Source organism: Heloderma suspectum, chromosome 6 (assembly GCF_057233095.1).
Source record: "Heloderma suspectum isolate Gila_16-S chromosome 6, 16-S_ref, whole genome shotgun sequence".
Lineage (NCBI taxonomy): Eukaryota > Metazoa > Chordata > Lepidosauria > Squamata > Helodermatidae > Heloderma > Heloderma suspectum.
Window position 1 is genome coordinate 105,329,228 of NC_139463.1, and position 20,977 is coordinate 105,350,204.

The 20,977-nt window shown below is 46.8% G+C and overlaps 1 protein-coding gene across 5 annotated transcripts in view; it reads left to right on the top strand.

Annotated features, from left to right (window-relative positions):
- STX1B (syntaxin 1B) overlaps positions 1-20,977 on the top strand; it is a 95,416-nt gene that overhangs the window by 52,691 nt on the left and 21,748 nt on the right. For 2 of the 5 annotated variants that reach the window (XM_084806044.1, XM_084806046.1), the window contains 8 exons: positions 5,327-5,401; positions 11,291-11,390; positions 11,598-11,672; positions 12,963-13,036; positions 14,622-14,730; positions 15,590-15,663; positions 16,452-16,589; positions 19,393-19,503. In XM_084806044.1, coding sequence (XP_084662170.1) covers positions 5,327-5,401; positions 11,291-11,390; positions 11,598-11,672; positions 12,963-13,036; positions 14,622-14,730; positions 15,590-15,663; positions 16,452-16,589; positions 19,393-19,503 — 756 coding nt within the window. Of the gene's footprint in view, positions 1-5,326; positions 5,402-11,290; positions 11,391-11,597; positions 11,673-12,962; positions 13,037-14,621; positions 14,731-15,589; positions 15,664-16,451; positions 16,590-19,392; positions 19,504-20,461; positions 20,605-20,773; positions 20,971-20,977 lie in introns of those variants that run through there. The other 3 variants (XM_084806047.1, XM_084806045.1, XM_084806048.1) reach the window with 3 other exon arrangements.

The following is a 20,977-nucleotide window of genomic DNA, read 5'->3' on the forward strand; positions in this document are numbered from 1 at the left end:
ACAATGTTACGGACCTCCGTCCATAGTTCCTCAGGCACTCTGTCTATCAGGTCTAATCCCTGAAATCTATTCCTCACCTCCACTGTATATTCATCAGGGATATGACTTAGGTCATACCTGAACGGTTTAGTGGTTTTCCCGACGTTCTTCAATTTAAGCCGAAATTTTGCAAGAAGCAGCTCATGATCTGAGCCACAGTCAGCTCCAGGTCTTGTTTTGACTGACTGTATGGAGCTTCTCCATCTTTGGCTGCAAAGGACATAATCAATCTGATTTCGATATTGACCATCTGGTGACGTCCATGTGTAGAGTCGCCTCTTGTGCTGTTGGAAAAGAGTGTTTGCTATGATCAGCATGTTCTCTTGGCAAAACTCTATTAGCTTTTGTCCTGCTTCATTTTGTACACCAAGGCCATGCCTGCCTGTTATCCCGGTGATTTCTTGACTTCCTACTTTAGCATTCCAATCCCCTATGATGAAGAGGACATCTTTTTTGGGTGTTAGTTCTAGAAGGTGTTGTAGGTCTTCATAGAACCGATCAACCTCAGCTTCTTCGGCCTCAGTGGTTGGGGCATAGACTTGAATTACTGTGATGTTGAATGGTTTGCCTTGGATTCGTACTGAGATCATTCTATCGTTTTTAAGATTGTACCCCAGTACTGCTTTTCCCACCCTTTTGTTGACTATGAGTGCTACTCCATTTCTTCTAAGGGATTCTTGCCCACAATAGTAGATATGATGGTCACCTGAATTAAATTCGCCCATGCCAGTCCATTTTAGTTCGCTGATTCCCAAGATGTTGATGTTCAATCTTGCCATCTCATGTTTGACCACCTCCAGCTTACCTTGATTCATTGACCTTACATTCCAGGTTCCTAAACAATATTGTTCTTTACAGCATTGGATTTTCTTTTCACCACCAGACACATCCACAGCTGAGTGTCCTTTCGGGTTTGGCCCAGCCGCTTCACTCTTTCTGGCGCTACTTGGAAATACCCTCTGCTCTTCCCCAGTAGCATATTGGACACCTTCCGACCTGAAGGGCTCATCTTCCGGCGTCATATCTTTTAGCCTTGTGATATGTTCCATGGGGTTTTCTTGGCAAGAATACTGGAGTGGGTTGCCATTTCCTTCTCCAGTGGACCACATTTTGTCAGAACTCTCTGCCATGACCTGTCCGTCTTGGGTGGCCCTGCACGGCATAGCTTATGGCTTCCCTGAGTTACGCTAGCCCCTTCGCCACAACAAGGCAGTGATCCATGAAGGGGGAGATGACCTTGGCCTGCATCTTCTCTCGTGATGCAAATTTAGCAAAGTGGAACAGCCAATAACATGCAAGAATAGGAGGATGCCAAGCATCCAAACCTAAGGTAGGTTAATTACCTGAGCCAGCCAGGGAGTAACACAGGATGCCAATGAAAATGGCTTTAGAGAGCATTCAGTCATGGGTGGTGCATCCAGCTGCATGGCCTGAGAGAGAAATAGTTGGAGGAGCCATTAGCTCACTATAGAATGCTTATATGCAAATAAAAAAGACAACAGACTATGAATGATTGCTTGAGCCTGTATTAGAAGGTCTCTGAGTATGGGCTGCAGGAACCTGATGAAGTAACCTAAGCAGATCCGGGTCTGGTCGGTGCCTGAATGGGAGATGGCTTTGGGCCCCTAGGTATGCTGCCTGGGATTCCATGGTAGAAGAAAAACAGGGCATAAATGAAATGCAATTAATTTAAAATAAAATCAATTTAACTTTAGCAATATTTTGATAGTGAGGTTACCCGTGGAATCACTGTTTACCACAGTAATCTCCCAACTTCCCCCATCCTTATTTCCTTGGTAGATTTGCTGTGATTCTGACTCCAAACAAAACAAGTTTCTAACCCTTGTGGCTGTGGAAAAAAAATGTGAATCAGTGAAAAAATGTTGTCACAGTCCATGACATCCTCTGCTTTGCGGTCGCTCTTCCCCAGTCTATACATTCCTGGTTGAGAAGTATTGTTTATTCTTTGAATGGGGTGGGAAAAAACACTCCCCCGTGGTAAACACAGAAGTCCTGATCCTTCCCAGATCATCTCTCTCTCTCTCTCTCTCGGCCTTTCCCCCGACTAAGAAAGTAGGGGCAGGGGAAGAGCAGAAATGGAACATGTCAAGGTACCATAATGGGCTGGTTGGTTCCCAATCACTGCTGCAAATTCACAGGATTGTTAAATGCCATCAAAACTAGCCCCAAACCTTTCACTGCGGAAGGACTGAGGAGAGGGAATGAATATATATTATATGTTGTCCTCGGCCACTAGGCTGGTTATTTTGGGGATAATGGTTTTCCTGGAAGGAGAAAAGGAATTTGATAGTCTACTGAAGTGATGTGGTACTGCCCTCTCTCTGACTCTGCACGCACGCACACAAACACACACACATTCCATGCTGGAGTGTGAGTGGCTGTTTCGTGTGCATGTGTTATTATGTCACTGTTCCAGCTCGGTTAGCTGTGACCTTGGACGAAAGGAGAATGCGATGAGAGAGCTTTGTCAGACACTGCCCTCCAGGAGACAGAGCCAGGCACCAGTCCAAAACCTGGCTTCCTCCCTCCCTCCCTCCAGTTCCTTTCCCCATGGCAGTGGGGACAGCTTCCTCCATCACAATGGCCCCCCCAACCCTGAGATGCCAGCTTTCTCCAGCTGTATGGAGCAGCAGAAACAGCACACTGCACCCGAGGGGACTTTCCAAATGGCTGTACCATCTCCTTCTAACGGGTCGCCTCAGGTGAAATCAAGTCTTGGGGGGCTGCCCTTATGTAAGAAGAAACGTGGCATCTCTGCTAGAAGAATAGGCCTTTTCACCCTGACAACTGCTGCAAGGAACTATGGGATATGAAATGGGGAGCTGGTGGGGAGAGACTAAGAGATACCGAGCTTCAACTCTCAGTGCTAAGGCCTAGTTCAGAGGTTCTCAAACTTTCTATCCCTAGGGCCCTCTTGAGCAAGCTGAATGTGACTGAGGCCCACTGGTCACCAAACTGTAGTGCAGGGTTGGCGCCAGTCACAAAATGGTGGCAGATGGAGGCAGAGTTTGGTATAATCAGCTGGCAATTGCTGATACCATTCAACTGTGAGGTTCTCTCCCTACCCCCTCCAGACAATCTGAAGTGGTAGAATCCACAAACAGGTTAATCCACTGTTTGTGTGAACTAGATCACAAAATATGTAACCAGGGGAGTGAGGTTACATAGGGAAGCTGTTGGTGATATTCAGTGGAGGCTGGTGGCTCTATTTTCCGTGGGACTCTGATTCTGGGTTTTAGTCAGAACCAGGCAGAACTCTAAAGGAGCTATCCAATGTGTTGAACCACACCTCCAAAATGGGTTCAGCACCTTGGATGGCTCCTTTAGAGTTCTGGCTGGTCCTGACTGAAACCCAGAATGGAAACATAGCCCCACCGAAATCGGAGCCACCAGCCTTCACTGGTGATATGGAAGAGGGATGAGGCCTTGTCTGTTAAAGCAGGGGAACTGTGGGAAACTGGGTCTCAGGTTTTCCTTTTCATTCCAAAAATGAAATAGGGGTTTCTGGAAAATGGGCCCTCACTTTTTCTCCCCAGCTCTAGGAGTGAGAACTGGGCATAAGTTGGTTAGAGCAGGAAGGCGCAACTCTGCCAGCTCTGGAAGATAAATCTGTGAATTCACTGTCTTGGGATTTCAGGGAGTGCTTGCTTTTTAAAATGTGTGTTGCCAAGGATTGAGCCTGCCTACAGGCACTGTGCTCTCTTGTCCTGAAGCACCTTCCTTACAATCCCAGGTGAATAGGGACTGTTTATGGTTAACCAGAGGGAAGGGGAGACGTTTCTGCACATGTACAACTGCAGCCTCATATTCATTATTGCTTTACTTGTTTCAGGGCTCAGACTTGGCATTAAAAGCAGGGCCCAAATCAGTTAGGAATAAAATGAATCCAAAACACTGATCAATAACAGCCGCCCTTTGTTTACTCCAGCTCAGTGTGTATTTACTTATAGAAGTATTAGTTCATACAGATTGCATTTTGCAAGCACATATATTCCTGGCTGCCACCAGGGATCCCCTCTCCCCATTCTGAGGATTGTCAAGAAAGAACTTACCCAATTTCCCAGTCTTAACTGGATGTGTGGTACATTCCTAGCTGCCACTGCAAGTCCTTCCTCTGACAAGGAGGAGCGCCACAGCTCTCCATTCCTCTCTCCCTCTCTCGTCATACTAGAACCTGGGGTCATCCAATGAAGCTAAATGGTGGGAGATTCAGGACAGAGAAAAGGAAGTACTTCTTCACACGTTGCTACCACAAGATGTAGTGATGGCCACCAACTTGAATGGCTTTCAAAGGGGATTAGACAAATTCATGGAGAATTAAAGCAATCAATGGCTACTAGTCATTATGGCTATATATTATTGCCAATATTAGAGGCAGTGTGCCTCTGAATATCATGCTGAGGAACACAAGCAGGAGGGTACTGTTGTGCTTGTGTTCTGCTTGTGGGCTTCCCATAGGCAGTGATGCATGCCTCGGTTACGTCCAAGTTAGACTATTGTAATGCGCTCTATGTGGGGCTGCCTGTGAAGACAATTTGGAAACGGCAACTGTACAGATTGCGGCAGCTAGAACGCTTATGGGAACTAGGTGTTTGGGTCATTTTTCTTCTATTCTGTATCAATTAGTTTCCAGGCCCAATTCAAGGTACTGGTTTTGGACTTTAAAGCCCTGAATGGGTTGGGGCCTACACCTGTATGAGCTTGCCCAAGCATTAAGTTCAGCATCAGAGGCCCTCCTCTCTGACCCACCAACAACAGCCAGGTGGCAGGTTCTAGGGATAGGGCTTTCTCAGTGGTGGCCCCACACCTTTAGAACTCCTTCCCCAGGGAGATACATATGGCCACATCACTGCTGGCTTTTAAAAAAACCTGAAGACACATTTATTTTAGTCTGTGTTTGGTGCTTAAACATCAATAAATGCTGCTGCTACTGTGTGTGTGTGTGCGTGCGCGTGTGTGCGCGCGCGTGTGTCTGTGTGTGTTTAATTGTAATTTGTACATTCATGTTTTTGTAATATTGCAAGCTGCCTTGTGAGGGCAGTGTATCCTGAAAGACGGGTTAGAAAAACTTTTAAATAAATCTGGTTGGCCACTGTGAGAACAGAATGCTGGACTAGATAGGCCTTTGGTCTGATCCAGCATGGCTCTTCTTATGTTCTTATGTAGTTCTGGACTTGGTATGTTTTGAAACAGAAGAGGCAACTGTTAGCTTTGAGAAAAGCCAGGCAAGATGTTCTAACCTTTGTCAATATTGTCTCTTGAGTAGGCCAAAGACAGTGACGATGAGGAAGAGGTGGTGCACGTGGACCGAGACCATTTCATGGATGAATTCTTCGAACAGGTAAGATGATGGGGACCATGGAGGACTTCTGCAGAAGTGTCCCAAACCTCTGCAGCTAGAAGACAGCCAGATTACATGGACTGAATTTAAATATCCAAATCAGGCACATTTGCATATTTTCGACTACGCTGTTGGTTTTGTTTTCGGATATTTATTACACGTGTGCATTTCCTAGGAATAATTAGCAGTTAAGGGGATAGGCATTTGTCTTCTGAAATGTCAGAGACAACCATTCAGGGACCAAAATTCAAGCTGCTATCACAACATTTTGAACACATGCACACTTGGGTTTATCAGAGGAAGCTAATATCCATCCTATAAGCCGAAAACGTAAATTCAGATTGTCAAATATCCCCTGGCAAGATCCAGGTTTGGGGATCTGAGTGAAAATACCCATGTGGCCATTTAAAATTTGAGAGAGAAATTTGTTTCAAATAGACAAATGGCGCCTCCCTATTCAGATGCAGTATATCTCTGAATACCAGATGTTGGGAATAGGCAGCAAGTGGGGTGGGGAAGCTGTTTGTAAGCTTCCCAGAGGCATATGGCTCACCACTGTTGGAGGCAGTATGCTGGGCCACGTAGACATTGGTCTATCCCAGGAGGCCTCTTGTGATTTTCACATGCTGTCATGTATTGCTTATTCTGCTTGTGCTATATATTGAGATGAGCACTGAAGTCCTACCTCTTGAACCATGGGTCCCACTTCTGACTTCTGAAATCTCACCAGACTTTGCTCGTACATTTTCAGGCTTATGTCCACAGTCATAAGGTTTAGAAACTTACCTCTTAAGAAACAGAAGCTGCAGCTCTCAGGATCCTGAACTCTGTGCTATGTACCAAATTCTGTACTTCAGGACTGCAAATAAGTAGAGCACACATGGCCCTGGCAACAGGGAAGCAGTGTAGACTCTCAAACATTGGTGTCATTGGCTCTGCATGAAAACCCCCACTAGGAGGAGGGCTGCCCCATTCCACATTTGGCTCATCTTCCAAAGCATCATCAAGAGCATGCCCCATGTCAGGGGTGGCTAGCAATCCACAGGCTTCATCTCGTCTCTGAAGATATATTATCTGTTCCCCACCCCCTCTAGCTGGCCAGTTTTTAATTCAAGTGTAGCAAAAAAAGTTTTCGAGGTCTGAAATATACATGATGGCCGCTGGCCTGTTGGGCCCCATTCATTAAAAAACAGGTTGGAGGTCCAGTTTTAAGAGCAAACTGGGTGAAGGAAGCTGAACCTTCATATGCAGCTTCTCTCTTCACAGCCCATCCCCTGGGGCCCTTTTCTCTCCGCCACATTCAGGGGACAGATTGCAAGGAGGTAAGCAGAGAGAGGGGAAATGTCAGCGATAGATTAGTTCCCCTTGACTGTGTGCTTCTTTCGCTCTTAAAAAGGGACACACAAGCATACACATTTTATATGTGATTGGGACAGACACAGATCTAGTGAGACCAATCTGTAGTGATCAAGTCAAGAACTTGTTTTCCAAAGGTGTATATGCATGCGCACGAGAGAGAGAGATTCTTTAATGTTATCACTCTGTTTTGGTTTCACCTGTCACACCGCAGCTATGCCTGAGCTCATTTGCCTCACAGCAGTGAATCCCCTTCCCATTAACTCTGGCTTCAATATAGAGGTTGGTTTGTGCAGCCAAGTGCACTTCCAGCTTTCAGACAGCTGTGTGGAAAGCAAAATGGCCACCAAGGATATAGAAGTTGGCCATCTGAGCTCTCCCTTTCCTGTCCCCGCCCCTCCACTCTTTCTCAAGAGCTGCCTTGGTACAGGAGAGGGTACCCCTGGCCTGTATTAACTCCTGCTTAAACATGTGCTTGAGATCTGCAGGAGAGCAGAGCTCATTAACATTCAAACAGCATGCATTTAATATGCAACAGCATCTTCTTAATGATTCCAGGCAGCCTCCATAATGCCCAGGTGCTGGAGGCTAACGTAGGGCAGGGAAGGCCATTGAGAAGATGGCCACCAACAGCTGCAAAGAAGTCCATGTTGCTGTGTCATGTCTTTTTTAGCAAGGACATTCATGACTGACACCATTGCAGTGCACCCTAGAGAAATCTTGCTGTTTCTCCCAAACTATACTGCGGCGTGATCAGGTTGCTTTGGAAAATTCATACGTCAAACACCTTTGCCATGTCCATCAGAACTGAGGCTCTTTGTCTTCCACAAATGCAGGAAGTCATGTGAGATCTGGTGTTTGTTGCAGAATCCAATATTTATTTATTTACTTATTTATTTGTTACATTTACGTATATTCTGCCTTTTCCTCTGAGAAGCCCAAAGCAGGGCTTCCCAGGGAGGCACGAATGGCACCCTCCTTGATATGTTTTCGTAGGCATGCAAAAACCTTTTTGTTCCAGCAGGCCTTTGGGGATATCTAGTCTGGACCTGGGAAAATGCGACGTATGGATACCATTTTTGTTGTTCTGGTTGTCTTTTAATGTTTTAATATTTTTACAATTTTAATATTGATGATTTAATTATATTTTAAACTTTTGTACAGCTGTTTTTATATTTCTATTTATAGGTTTTAATTGTAGCAGTTTTAACGTTGTAAGGCCGCCTTGAGTCCCAGTATTGGGAAAAAGGTGGGATATAAATAAATATATATTAAAAAGCAGTGTACATAATACATTTCATCCTTACAACAACCCTGTTAGGTAGGTTAGGCTGGGAATCAGTGACTAGCCCAAAGTCACTCAGTGAACTTCATGGCAGAGTGGGGACTAAACCCATGCTCTCCGCAGTCCTAGTCCTTACTCTAACTGCTACACCACGGGCTCTGATGTGGATTTCTGAGTTTCTCAGCTTTCTCCCCATTTAAAAAAAAATGTTTCTAGCCCTCATGGTGATGTACTTGCAAAGATGCGAATTGTGTGCCTTTAAGTGATTCTGGCATTCCAGAGGTGGAGTTACTGTGCTGAGTAGGGCTAACTATCCCTCCCACGGGGATTCCAGTCAAACTTACCTCTCATGCTCACTGCCTTTCATTTAGCTGTACCTCACCTTTCACCACCTTTCCCCAAAATTCCACAAACTGCTTAAAACACACACACCTGCCTATCCTTCAAATAAGCATACACATTTCACAATTTCCTGGAATATTAGCAAATGTAGTTGCATAGTGCTCTGATCCAAGAATTTGAATGTTCTTGCAAACTTTTCTTGTGTGTGCCTGGATTCTGATCTGCCTTGGTTGTGTAACCACCCATCTGACATTCATAACGTGTGACCACTTTGGCTCCAGCTTCATATAATGGCGGAAGACACATCCATTTAAACCTGGGTCTGCCCCACCCCCTGCTTTTCAGGGTGGGGGCAGTGGTAGGGTTGGGTGGGTGGGGTGGCAGTTGCTAAACCTGCGGCTTACCTCCCCAAATCCTCTTTTCTGATGACAGTTTCCCCCAGTCCTGGAAACTAACCCATCTGAGAGAAAAACACCTTCAGGGGAAACCATGAGGAGCTAAAGGGTGGCCATGGGAAGGTTCAGTTCCCCAGACACCCCACTTGCATTACAAATCCACCTTTTCCCACACTCCACTTTAGACATGACTGAGGCAAATTGAGTTTAAACAAATAGGCCTCTCTCAACCTCATGTGTAGTTTCAAGCCTTAGGATATGCGACTGAATGCTGATCTGATACCCAGTATGCCTTTTTCCTATGGGGAGGGAAGCGTGGGGACTGTGGGTCCTGACTGAGGGGTAGTGGCGAAGCCGCTGACTGCTCCATGTGAGTCAGAAGCGTGGGGACTGTGGGTCCTGACTGAGGGGTAGTGGCGAAGCCGCTGTCTGCCCCATGTGAGTCGGCTGCAGGTTTCAGGACCTTGGAGAGGGTTTCTTGTCTTTAGCTTCAGGAGATGCCCATGGTTCAAATCCTTTCTGCAGCACAGTGCCCCCTAGTGCTCAAGCTGGGGCACTGCACCATTTCGTTGGGAAAAAACTATTTTTGAGCCTTTCAAAGGTTTGGGGAGCATTCAGCCATGAATGACAGCTCCATTCTACCCTAGATCTGACAAGGAATGGGGCATTCCACATGGGTGGGGATGCTTTAACTCTGGGCTGGGAAAACTCTGGCCCACAGGCCTTATCCAGCCGGTGGAGCCTTTCAGTCCAACCTACAGCCTCCCACCCATCATCCCTGCCCCCTCCACGGCTCATCCAAAGCTCCTTTTGGCAACTCCAACCTACTCCACCTCCTAACTTACTCTTCTGCATTTAGGCTTTGTGTCTCTGCTTTTTCCATCCCTTCTCTCCAACACTCCATATCCCCCCTCCCCTCGCTTTCTTTGTGAGTGTGTGTATGTGTAGATATATGCATGTGACGATGGAGGGGGGGATGTGCTGATGGGTGCGTGTGTGTGTGTGTGTGTGAGAGAGACAGAGAGAATGGGGGGATGTGTGTGGACATATGGATGGGTGTGAATGAGGGAAAGTGTGGATGGATGTGTGTGAATTGGGGGAGGGGAATGTTTATGTGGCTTTGACCCTGTCGACCTCCAGCATGTGGCCCCCAGAATGTTATCCACAAGGGAATGTGATCCTCAGGTTGACTCCCCCCTACCCCACTTTAACTGATCCTCTTTCTTCCCAGATGGAAAAGGCTATTCCTGCTGGGGATGGAAACACTTTGCTAAACAAATAATAAAATGTGAACAACAAAAAGGGAGGAGATGCCCATATAGGCACTCAGTCATCATTGCTGTCCCCACATTGGGAAAGATCTATTTCAGGTGTGATGGAGGAACAGAACTCACTGGCCACTTCCCTTCTTTATTGGTGTAACACCTGAGTGCACTCCAGGCAAGGCCTCCCTCTTGGGCTGTAGAAAGCGCCACTGGGGGGGGGAATTCCAGAGAAGACCTGCTGGGCCCGGGGGCTAGACTAGGTTGGCCTAGAGACGGGAGTGGGCCTACCACTTGAACAAAGCCCTGTCCCCAACCTCCACTTCCAATAATACTTATTTCTTTATTTATTGCATTTTCATCACACCCTTTTATTGCTCAGGGTGGTGTCCATGGTCCCCCCTGCCATTTTATCCTCACAACAACCCCATGAGGTAGCTTAGGCTGAGAGAGAGTGACTGGCCTGAGGTCACCCAGTGAGCTTCATAGCTGAGAAGAGACTTGAACTTGGGTCTCCCTGTCTAAGTCCTCCCTCGAACTCTCTCCCCACTCAGTTGGGGCTTCCCCTCCCTGGGATGTTGCCCTGTGATTACATCACTGTTATCTGGGATGTTGCTCTGTGATGACAGCACCAACTGACTTGATGTTTACTTCAGCCAGGTTCCTGCTGGCTTCCCCGCTGGTCCTGCTGCCAGCAATCTGATGCATGTGGCACTGAGAATCAGGACTAAGCGTTTTTCTTGCAGGTTGTAGAGGGTGCTGCCTCACCACACAAACCTTACAGGACAGATGGGCTTGTTTAGTACAACACAGCTGGAGGGCACCAGGTTGGGGAAGGCTGGAATAAATGATGCCAAGGGATCACAGACACAGTGAAGCTATAGCAAAATGTCCAGTCGATGTGCTGGAAAACCAAAGCTAAGAAATAGGATAGGGCACCATAGGGATTTTGTGACAGAGTAGCCCTCCCTTCTGCATTATGCACCTGCTTTGCACGTGGCAGCATTCAGATGGAAACTAGAGGTGAGGGTTTTGTATAACTCTCTTCTTTTCCTAGCTCTGTGGCTAATCCATTCTTCCAGCCTTGGAGTTTTATGACTCTGGTTAAAAGCAGAGAGGACCTGTCCTGTATTGATGCTGGCAAAGCTGGGTCACCATGCCTACCACTGAGTGGGTTGCATTCAAGCTTGCCCTCTGCAACCACAATACGAGGGCAATCCCATGTGTGCCTCTGTGTCTCCTTGCTCAGGTGGAGGAGATCCGCGGCTGCATTGAGAAGCTCTCGGAGGATGTCGAGCTGGTGAAGAAGCAGCACAGCGCTATCCTGGCTGCCCCCAACCCAGATGAGAGTGAGTAATCCACAGGCTCACATTTAGTGATGCCATCCCGTGCGCTTGCACACACCCTCTGGCACATGTACGGGCGCTCCAGATATGTGCAATGCTCTCTCGCCGGGTCCTGCGGGAGGCCAAAGGCATGTAGCCCATGCGTAGGTGAGCGTTTCAATCATCGCCCAAGGCTGCTGTCAAATGCCCCTTTTCGTATTCTCTTTGCAGAGACGAAGCAGGAACTGGAGGACCTTACAGCTGATATCAAGAAGACCGCGAACAAGGTGCGCTCCAAGTTGAAAGGTAAGAGCCGGAGCTGCAGCCGTGTGGAGTGGTCTTTCCCTATCTCTTGCTCATCATCACCACCATCATCATCTATATATAGTGGTTTGGGGGTTCAGTTAGCATAGTAATCCTTACAATAGCCCTGTAAGGTAGGTCAGTATTATTACTTATTGCAAATTAGGGGTAGGGACTGAGGTGAAAGAACGTGGTTTACACTAAAGGCCACGTAGCGCATTTGTGGCTAAGATCTGAACCAAGAATACAGCTTCTGCGCAGTTTGTAGGTAGAGGAAGAGGTACCCGAGCCTGGAGTTTTATAGGAATCCAGCCTGGGTCAAATGTAGCTAGCGCTGAGCACAAATGGCTCCCTGCTTTTCCTGCTCCATTTTCAGGCTGAAAAACTGTATGTGTGTGGGAGTGCTATTTCAGCTGATCTTTCAGGGGGAGGATAAATTTGCAGGGTGGAGGCTGCGAGGGGACTACTCTTCTCCCCACCCCCATCCAGAAGCCCCTATAAGTGAGGCTACATCATCAGGCAGAATTGTGCCCAGGGGAGTCTGAGTAAGGAAAGTGGCAGCTGCTGAAAAGACCTCTGCCTAGCAGTGGTGAGTTTTGCCCCCACCTTGACATTTGACTCCCCACCCTCAAAAATTGATGGGGGCTTTTTGTCCCCATTTCAACTCCCATCCCCCCCCCCCCAATTTAAGCTGAATGTTCTCATCCGAGAACTCTTAGCTTTAAATCAAGCAGGCCAGATCAAGGCTGACAGTTGCTCAGGCAAAGCTCAGTCCTGACTCATTTATTTATTTATTTATTTATTTATTTATTTATTTTATTAATCGCCCATCTGGCTGGTCACCCAGCCACTCTGGGCGATGTACAACATATAATAAAACAGTTTAAAACAATAAAATTCTACAATAAAAACATTTTCTAAAATACCCTAACCCACCCCAAATGCCTGCCTGAACAACCACGTTTTTAATGCACGGCGGAAGCTCATTAAAGAGGGGGCATGATGGAGTTCCTTAGGGAGGGAGTTCCACAGAGTGGGGGCCACCACAGAAAAGGCCCTCTCATAAACTTTTATGGCTCTATCCAGTCAGGGAGAAACCAATGGGGTGTCTGGGTGGGCGGAGACACTCTGGGGGCTGGGAAAATGCCCTAGCCCTGGGAGCCTTTTAACCTGGTTAACCTAGGCTCACCACTAGAGGCAGCAGAGCAACGATGCAGACATTCCAGGTTCTAGCCTGGACAACATCTGGTGCACACAACAGCTCTGGCCTTTTTGCCCTTTTCATCTCTACAGTGATTGAGCAGGGGATCGAGCAGGAGGAGGTGCAGAACCGATCCTCGGCTGATCTGCGGATCCGGAAAACACAGGTACTCTGCATTAGATTTGATTAGACTAAATTTCTTCTATCTTTTTTCTCTTTCTGTCTTTTGTCTTTGTTTTATAAAATGTTTTTTTTTTTAATGTTTTGGCCTTTCCCTGCAACTTCATTCATCTGGAATTGATAAGAACTAACTTGGATTTATTAATTATGACTTATTTATTATATATTATCTTGTTATCCTTTAAACCAATGTCTGAATTATGGGATGTTGGTTTAAAGAATATTGAAAGGATACACTGATTGCAGAATGGAACTAACAGACCGGAGATTGAAGTGGTGGCATCCACTAGAAAGAAGAGTTTGGTACAAGAATGATACTGTTGTCATATTGCATCTTTGATATTCCTTTCCCACTAGCCAGGTACCTGCCCCTTCTTTTTACTCAACTGATAACCCCAGCTGGGGCTGTCGCCGTAGTTGATATATAACAAGTGTCCTAATTCAGGGCTGGGGAATGTGTGACCAGATGTTTTTGAACTCCAACTCCCATTGACCATTGGCCATGCTGGCTGGGGTTGGTGAGAGTTGGGAGTCCAATAACATCTGGAGGGCCATGTGTTCCCTTCCACTGTTCTAGCTGATTGATTGATCTTGATCAATCAATTAAATCTGCATCCTTTGACATCTGAGAAAGATGATAATTCTAAGGAAAAAAAATTCCCCCTTGTTTTTAGATAAGGTATGCATTTATCACAGCAGGCATAATCTTAGAACAGACGTTCTCCCTTCCCTTTCAAGCTAGACGGAATGCCCCTTCTAAGATGAACCTTGCATGTAAAGAAGAAGAAAAAAAGCAATCGTTGTAAGTGGAAAGCATCTTTTCCCTGTATTTTTTGGGGTGATGCACACATGTGTCATAGCATACATAATCTTAGAAGAGGTATTTCCCCTTTCTTCCCCACACAGGAGGGAATGCTTCTTTTAAGACGGTGCTTGCCTTCTGCAATTTTTATTTTTTTAAACTAAAATCTGTGTCCCAGTAAATCAGGGGCACTTTTTTAGGTGACCCAATTTATTTTTAAGTTAGCAGTCTAGCTAAATATTCTACTAACCATTGCAGTCCTAATCTTAACCCATAGCTCCTCCTCTAAGGATGCGCTATTTTTTTCAAGGCAAGACTCTTCTGCTTTCAACAGTTGCTCAACCAGTATTTTGGTCACCACTGCATCTGCTTGGGTGGAGCCAAATTCAGTGCTTTGTGCCCTGTTTCCTCTTCACTCTTAGAGCCTCTAAATCTGGGATGGGAAATGTGTGTCCCTCCAGATGATCCTGGACTACAGCTCCCACCATCTCTTACCAATGGCTATGCTGGCTAGGGTTGATGGAAGTTGCAGCCCAACAACATTTGGAGGGACACATGTTCTCCACTGCTGCTCTAAACTGACTGCTTTTATAGCTGAGGATGTGGTTAAAAAACACTCACAATTCTGATTAAGTTGCGTGTTTGGCCCGTGCCATTTCATTTCAGCTCTATAATCAATAGGATCAGGGAGGTGAGGGAGAGGGAAGATTCTCTTTCCTCTCTCTGCCTTCTTCCTCCTCCCTGACTGTCTCCCCATTTCACTGGCTAGCACTCAACCCTCTCCCGCAAGTTTGTGGAAGTGATGACGGAATACAACACAACCCAGTCCAAATACCGAGACCGATGCAAAGACCGTATCCAGAGGCAACTGGAGATAAGTATGTTTGTTTCACCTGTGCTTTTCGCTCCCAAACGTCCCCAGTATCGGACCATTTTTAAAACAAATAAACCCTGCTTTCCCTCTTTAGGAAGGAGTTCAAAGTCTGGCCTGTTAAATACGTTCCACCCAAAGAGGTTGGACTATGCGGACTGGATGAATCTACTGGTGGGTGGGGGCGGGAGTTGAACCGTATGACATTAGTGCTACGAAAGATGAGAGTGCCACTGAGGATGTGCAGAGTGGCTTTCCCCCACTGCCAAGTCATGACAGAAAGCCCTGAGCATCTGAGATCAGTGGGCTGGGCTTCCAGGGCAGAAGAGGACATTTTCCAAGCAGGGGTGAATGCTGGCACCATTGCAAGCAGGAGGAGGAGACACCCCACCCAGACCATCCCGAGCAGCACATTGTGGCTGTGTGTAAAGCAGCGTGCTCCCTTTCTTCCGTTCTGGGTAGCAACTGTCTTTGCCTAATAGGGGAGAGTAGCTGCTACCAGATTAAGTGAGGCATAGCTGTTTTATTAAAGGAAAAACTCGAAGCGGCTGCCCGGTAGCTGTGCAGTAGCAACTCTTCCTCCTCAGCGCAGGACAAGGCAAGCTGCAAGCAAGGTGGTCCTGAACGCATCTTCTTCCCCCAGTATCTGTACTGCCCTCTGGAAGGGTGCCTGGTCCTTTCTGCAGGATTTGGAAACAAGCAAACACACATTCGCGCTTTTTTCTCATCAGGAGGGTCATGTGTGAATCAGCCCAGGGCCAGAGCTGGCTCCTAGGCCTTGTGGTGGTGGGGGGGCAGGGGGGACGGACGGGACTGTACTACAAGGCATGGAAATTCAACCATCCTCTGACCTCCCCTTCTTGCAGCTGGCAGGACAACAACTAATGAGGAGTTAGAAGACATGCTGGAGAGCGGGAAGTTGGCGATTTTTACCGATGACGTATGTATATCGGGGCCACGGTTGCCTTCCTCCCGTGCTGCGTGCACTGTTCACGAGCACTTCAGACACAGCTCTCCCATAGTTCAGGGCTCGGGAAAAGACCATGGCGGGGCCAGCATCAGGGTGCTCAGCAAAGAACCCGTGCTGGGCAGCCCTGAGGTATATGGATCGGGCTTGGAGGTGGGAGTCGGAATACAGAAACTAGGGCCAAGGAAGGGGGAAGCATTTTTGCCTGTAAAGTGAAAGGGGGAAAACATGTTAAATGTACTACTATCTGTCAATAACTAGACTTAAACTTGATGTATCTGGGGGTGGGTGGGTTTGCTTGTATGTTTGTCTATCTTTGTATTTGGAAAATTAATTTTTTATATATATATATATATATATATATATATATATATATATATATATTAAAGAAGGTGGGAAATAGTAGGCAGAAGTAGCTGGACACTGAAAGCCCACCCTCTATAAGGGAGCCCTGTTCTACACCACACTGGCCTTGGAACCACCCACATATTTCATGCTTTCCATCCACTCAGTGCCTTAGGGGCTAGAAACTTGCCAATTTTTTTCCTTTTAAGCTGTGGTTCCCAGGATGTCAGCTACCACGTTCCATAGCTCTGTTGGCTACATGCACTTCTATCTATGATTTTGTGTTCACAGCCGTCGATCTACATAATTCATTCAAAGTGTAGGGTGAAGGCCTGGGGTGGGTTGCAGGGTTTTCCCTTAGCGCAAAACTCTCTCCTTCTTGTCTGATTATGCCTGCATGATGCCATTTCCTTCAGATCAAAATGGACTCACAGATGACGAAGCAGGCCCTGAATGAGATCGAAACCCGGCACAACGAGATCATCAAACTGGAAACCAGCATCCGGGAGCTGCATGACATGTTTGTGGACATGGCTATGTTGGTGGAGAGCCAGGTACAGACGGCCAATACGGCAGGCAGGCATGGGCTGGTGGCTCGACATGGGGCTGTCTTTGAAGACAGTCCAGCATTTTCAGTTAGTTCAGAACGCAGCTGCTAGATTACTAACAGACCCTGGGAGATCGGTTTCGAAATAACTTCAATGGCTCTCTTTTTGTTTCTAGGCTCAATTCAAAGTGCTGGTGTTCACCTTGAAAACGGGGGTGGCCATCTCAGCCCAATGAGCCAGATCTGGCCCTCCTGGGCTCCCCAGATGGCCATGCCCCCTTTCCCCCAACTGCCAGTCATTTGATGGCTTCCCAACTTTTGGACAGTCCCCCCCCCCCCGTTCTAAAAAGTGGGGGCAAAGAATCCCAACTTCAAGTATAGCCTGATGGGATCTGAGCTAGCGGTGACCGACCAGGAAAGAGATCTTGGGGCTCTGGTGGACACTCAGTGAAGCTGTCAACCCAGTGTGCAGCTGCTGTAAAAAAGGCAAACTCCATGTTAGGCATAATTAGAAAAGGGATTGAGAATAAAACTGCCAAGATCATACTGCCCCCATGCAAATCTATGGTGTGACCACACTTGGAATACTGTCTCCAGTTCTGCTCACCACACCTAAAAAAAGATATTGTAGAGCTGTAAAAAGCACAGAGAAGGGCAGCTAAAATGATCAAGGGGCTGGAGCATCTCCCCTATGAGAGAAGGTTACAACAACTGGGATTGTTTAGCTTGGAAAAAAGGAGGGTGAGGGGAGACATGATTGAGGTCTACAAAATTATGCATGGTGTGGAGAATGTGGATAGGAGGACATTTTTCTCCCCCTCTCATGTTACTAGAACCCGGGGCCATCCCATGAAGCTGATTGGTGGGAGATTCAGGACAGATCAAAGGAAGGACTTTTTCACCCAGCGCAGAGTTAAACTATGGAATTCACTACCACAGGATGTAGTGATGGCCACCAATTGGGATGGCTTTAAAAGGGGGCTGGACAAATTCCTGGAGGAAAAGGCTATCAACGGCTACTGGTCTTGATGGCTAGGTGCTACCTCCAGAACCAGAGGCAGTGAGCCTATGTGCATCAGTTTCTGGGGAGCATGGGTGGGAGGGTACTGTTGCACTTGTGTCCTGCTTGTGGGTTTCCTGTTGATAGCTGGTTGGCCATTGTGTGGACGGAGTGCTGAACTAGATGGACCTTTGGTCTGACCCAGCAGGGCTCTTCTTATTTTCTTATGTGGAAATGCCTCTCCTAAGGCTCAGCTCCTGGCAGTAAGAGCTGAAAGTTAAAATATGCTGTTGTTTTAGCCCCACCCCTTTTTCCTTTGGGTCCTCCGACCACTGGAATGCCCCCCCCTGCAAAATGTTCTCCAAAATTGAATTCGGCCCTTGGGCTGAAAGAAACCCCCCACCCCTGCATGGTTCAGGACCCATTCTCCCATATGGTGCTGTGAGATTGACATCTGAGGTTTTTCTTCAGGTGCCCCCACCATCAAAACTCAGGTAGCTGGCAAACAGGAGGAGAGCCTTTTCGGTGGTGGTGCCCTGACTGTGAAGTATGCCCTCCTCCAGCATCCACTTTGCTGCCGTTCCAGCATCAGACAAAGACCGTTTTTAAAACTTTCCCCAGCTTTTTAACTGCATTAACTTTTAAACTGCTATGAATGATTGATTTGAGGTTTCTCTTGGGCTATGCTGTTGTTTTACCATCTTTTAAAAATGTTTTTGTCATCTTTTCATTTATTGTTTTACTCTTTTGTAAGCTGCCCTGACCATGCCAGTTGGCCATTGAAGGATGGCGTGCACCTTTCAGAAATAAATAAATAAATCCTATATACTAATAGCAAACTCAAATCTCCAAGTGCCGTTCCATAGGTAGCCAAAAACAGCACCAGCCATGTTTAAAATGGGAGGTATTAGCAGGCTCAGGGGAACCCCAGAATTTGCAAAAATACAAAAAATATTCAGGAAAAAAACACTGGGAGTGAGCATGCACAGTGGCCAAGGGATGCTGACTGACTGTTGCTGGGTGCGGGGCACAAAACTGGGAGTGAGGAGGAATAGAATGGAGTGTCCTGAATTAGGAGCATGTCGTGACATTTTGTTGCCAGTCCCACTTGTAAGTAAGTAAATAAATCTGCACCACTGGATACTGCAGTCATCTGCCCCCTGCCCATAAGACAATGGAGAGAGATCCTGGTGATTCAGTACTCCAATAGGTGGCAGTCTGGGTCAGAGCCATGGTTATTTGTCCGCCATTCTTAATTTCTTAAATGAGAAGTCCTGGGACTCGAAGCTTCCTGGGAGCAGTGTTCTCCCCCTGTCTCTCTCTCACGGGTAAGCAGAGGTCTGGAGTTATTCAGTGCTGAGAGAGAAGACTCTGCACGTGCTTAGAGGCACGTGTTGCACAATTGATCTCTGGCATTAGAAAAAACACACAACAGAACCAGGTTCAGGCATTTCACTGTTGTTTCCCTTTGCTCAAGTTAAGCCTTGATGGTTCTCGGGGTGTTCTTTGTGTGTGGAGTACTTCAGAGCCACAGAAATTGTCTATGCCAAACCACTGAGCCAGTATAATGTACTGCACAGTGCGTTGGGCTTGAACTGGGGAGGAGCTTGGTCCACTCAGCCATGGGTGGTTTCAGACCAGTCATTATCCTCAGTCGTAATGACTTTGCAGCATTGTTGTGAGTGTGCTTGTTGCTCCTTAGAGGAAGGGAGCAGGAATAGTTCTATCAGCCATCCACATTGACTGTATCAACCCACTGTCACATCTTGATTTCTGCTTTAGTAACTTGCCTCCTCCTCCCATATTTCAGGGAGAGATGATTGACCGCATTGAATACAATGTTGAACACGCCGTTGATTATGTGGAAAGAGCCGTCTCTGACACCAAGAAAGCTGTAAAATACCAGAGCAAGGCTCGGAGGGTGAGTAAGCAGTGCTGGGGCATGGGGAAAAGAACAGAGAAGGGGTGGATCCTTCGCCTTAGGGGCCAGGGGAATCAGGAACCTGCTAGGAAGTAAGAAACTGTGTGATGTTGGAGAAGACAAGATTGAGACCAGAAAGCTGAGGAGTCAAGCGGAGTCAGAAAAGGGGACCGAGAGGAAATCACCATGGTTAGAAAATTAAACTCAGTTAAGAATCCGGGATCTGAAGACAAGGTAGGTGTGGGAGCTAAAAATAAAGCAAGGAGCAGAAGCAAAAACAGGGCCAAGAGAAAGGAAGGGAGCAAGAATGTGGTCAGAGACAGAGAAGCTGAGGCTGCAATCGTGTAACTGGGAATAAGCCCAACTGAGCTCAGTGGGACTAACTTCTGAATAGTGTATAGGACTGCATTGTGAATCTCTCCCCCAGGTTCTCATCTCTTGAGTTGGGCTTCTGTGAAGTGTTCTAACCAGTCAGGGCTCTCGTTAGTTCAAAAAGCCAGTAAAACAACCCAGGGTTTATTGTTAGCTTCTTTAGCAATTGACTAGAGTTTATTTTAAGCCACAGTTCCTGGTTCGCATATATGGACAGCCAAGGAATCTGCTAAAGTGAAATGGATTTCTGGTTTATTCCTTTGTGTGGGAGAGACAAATGCATGAGCCCATGGGTTTGCACAAGCTCCTTTCTGCTCCTCCACATACCACTAAACTGGGGTGGGGAACCTTAGGCCCAGAGGCCAAATCTGGTCCTTCTGGGTCTGAATCCAGCCCACTGGAGTTCCCCAGATGGCCACACCCCCTTCTCCTCGCCCCACTCCCTTTCCCCCAACTACTGATTGTTTGGTAGTTCCCTGGCTCCCCCCGCCCCCATTCTAAAAGGTAGACATGCCTCTCTTAAGGCTTAGTTACCAGCAGTAACAGGTTTAAACTACAATGTGCTGGGTTGTTTTTTTTTTTGTAGTTTTGGCCCCACCCCATTGCCTTTGGCTCCACCCACCATGGGAATGTGTCCTCTGAGAGCTTCTCCAAAATGGAATTTGGCCCTCAGGCTAAAAGAGGTTCCCCAGTCTTGAACTAAGCCACAGGTGCAAGTGAATGCAGCCGGTATGTTTTGATTGGCTTCTGTGTAGCACGAAACATGGGGGCACCCCCAGCCTAAGCCTCCTGATGTCTTACCCAAACCTCAAAGTGCCATTACTAATGCTAGCTTGTCTTTCTTTTCCTCTCTTTCTTTCTATTTGTCGTGCTCCATGGATTTTCTTGGGTAATGTAGAAGAAAATTATGATTATAATTTGTTGTGTGGTTCTTGGTATAGTACTGGCCTCCTCCATTGGGGGCACGCTTGGGTTGTAAATTAACGCAAAAAAATAATAATATAATAATAATTTAAAAATTGTACATGCAGTGGATATAACAGCACATGTTCCAGCTACCTATAGATAAAACAACTTTATCGGGTCAGCAAATCTAAGTTTG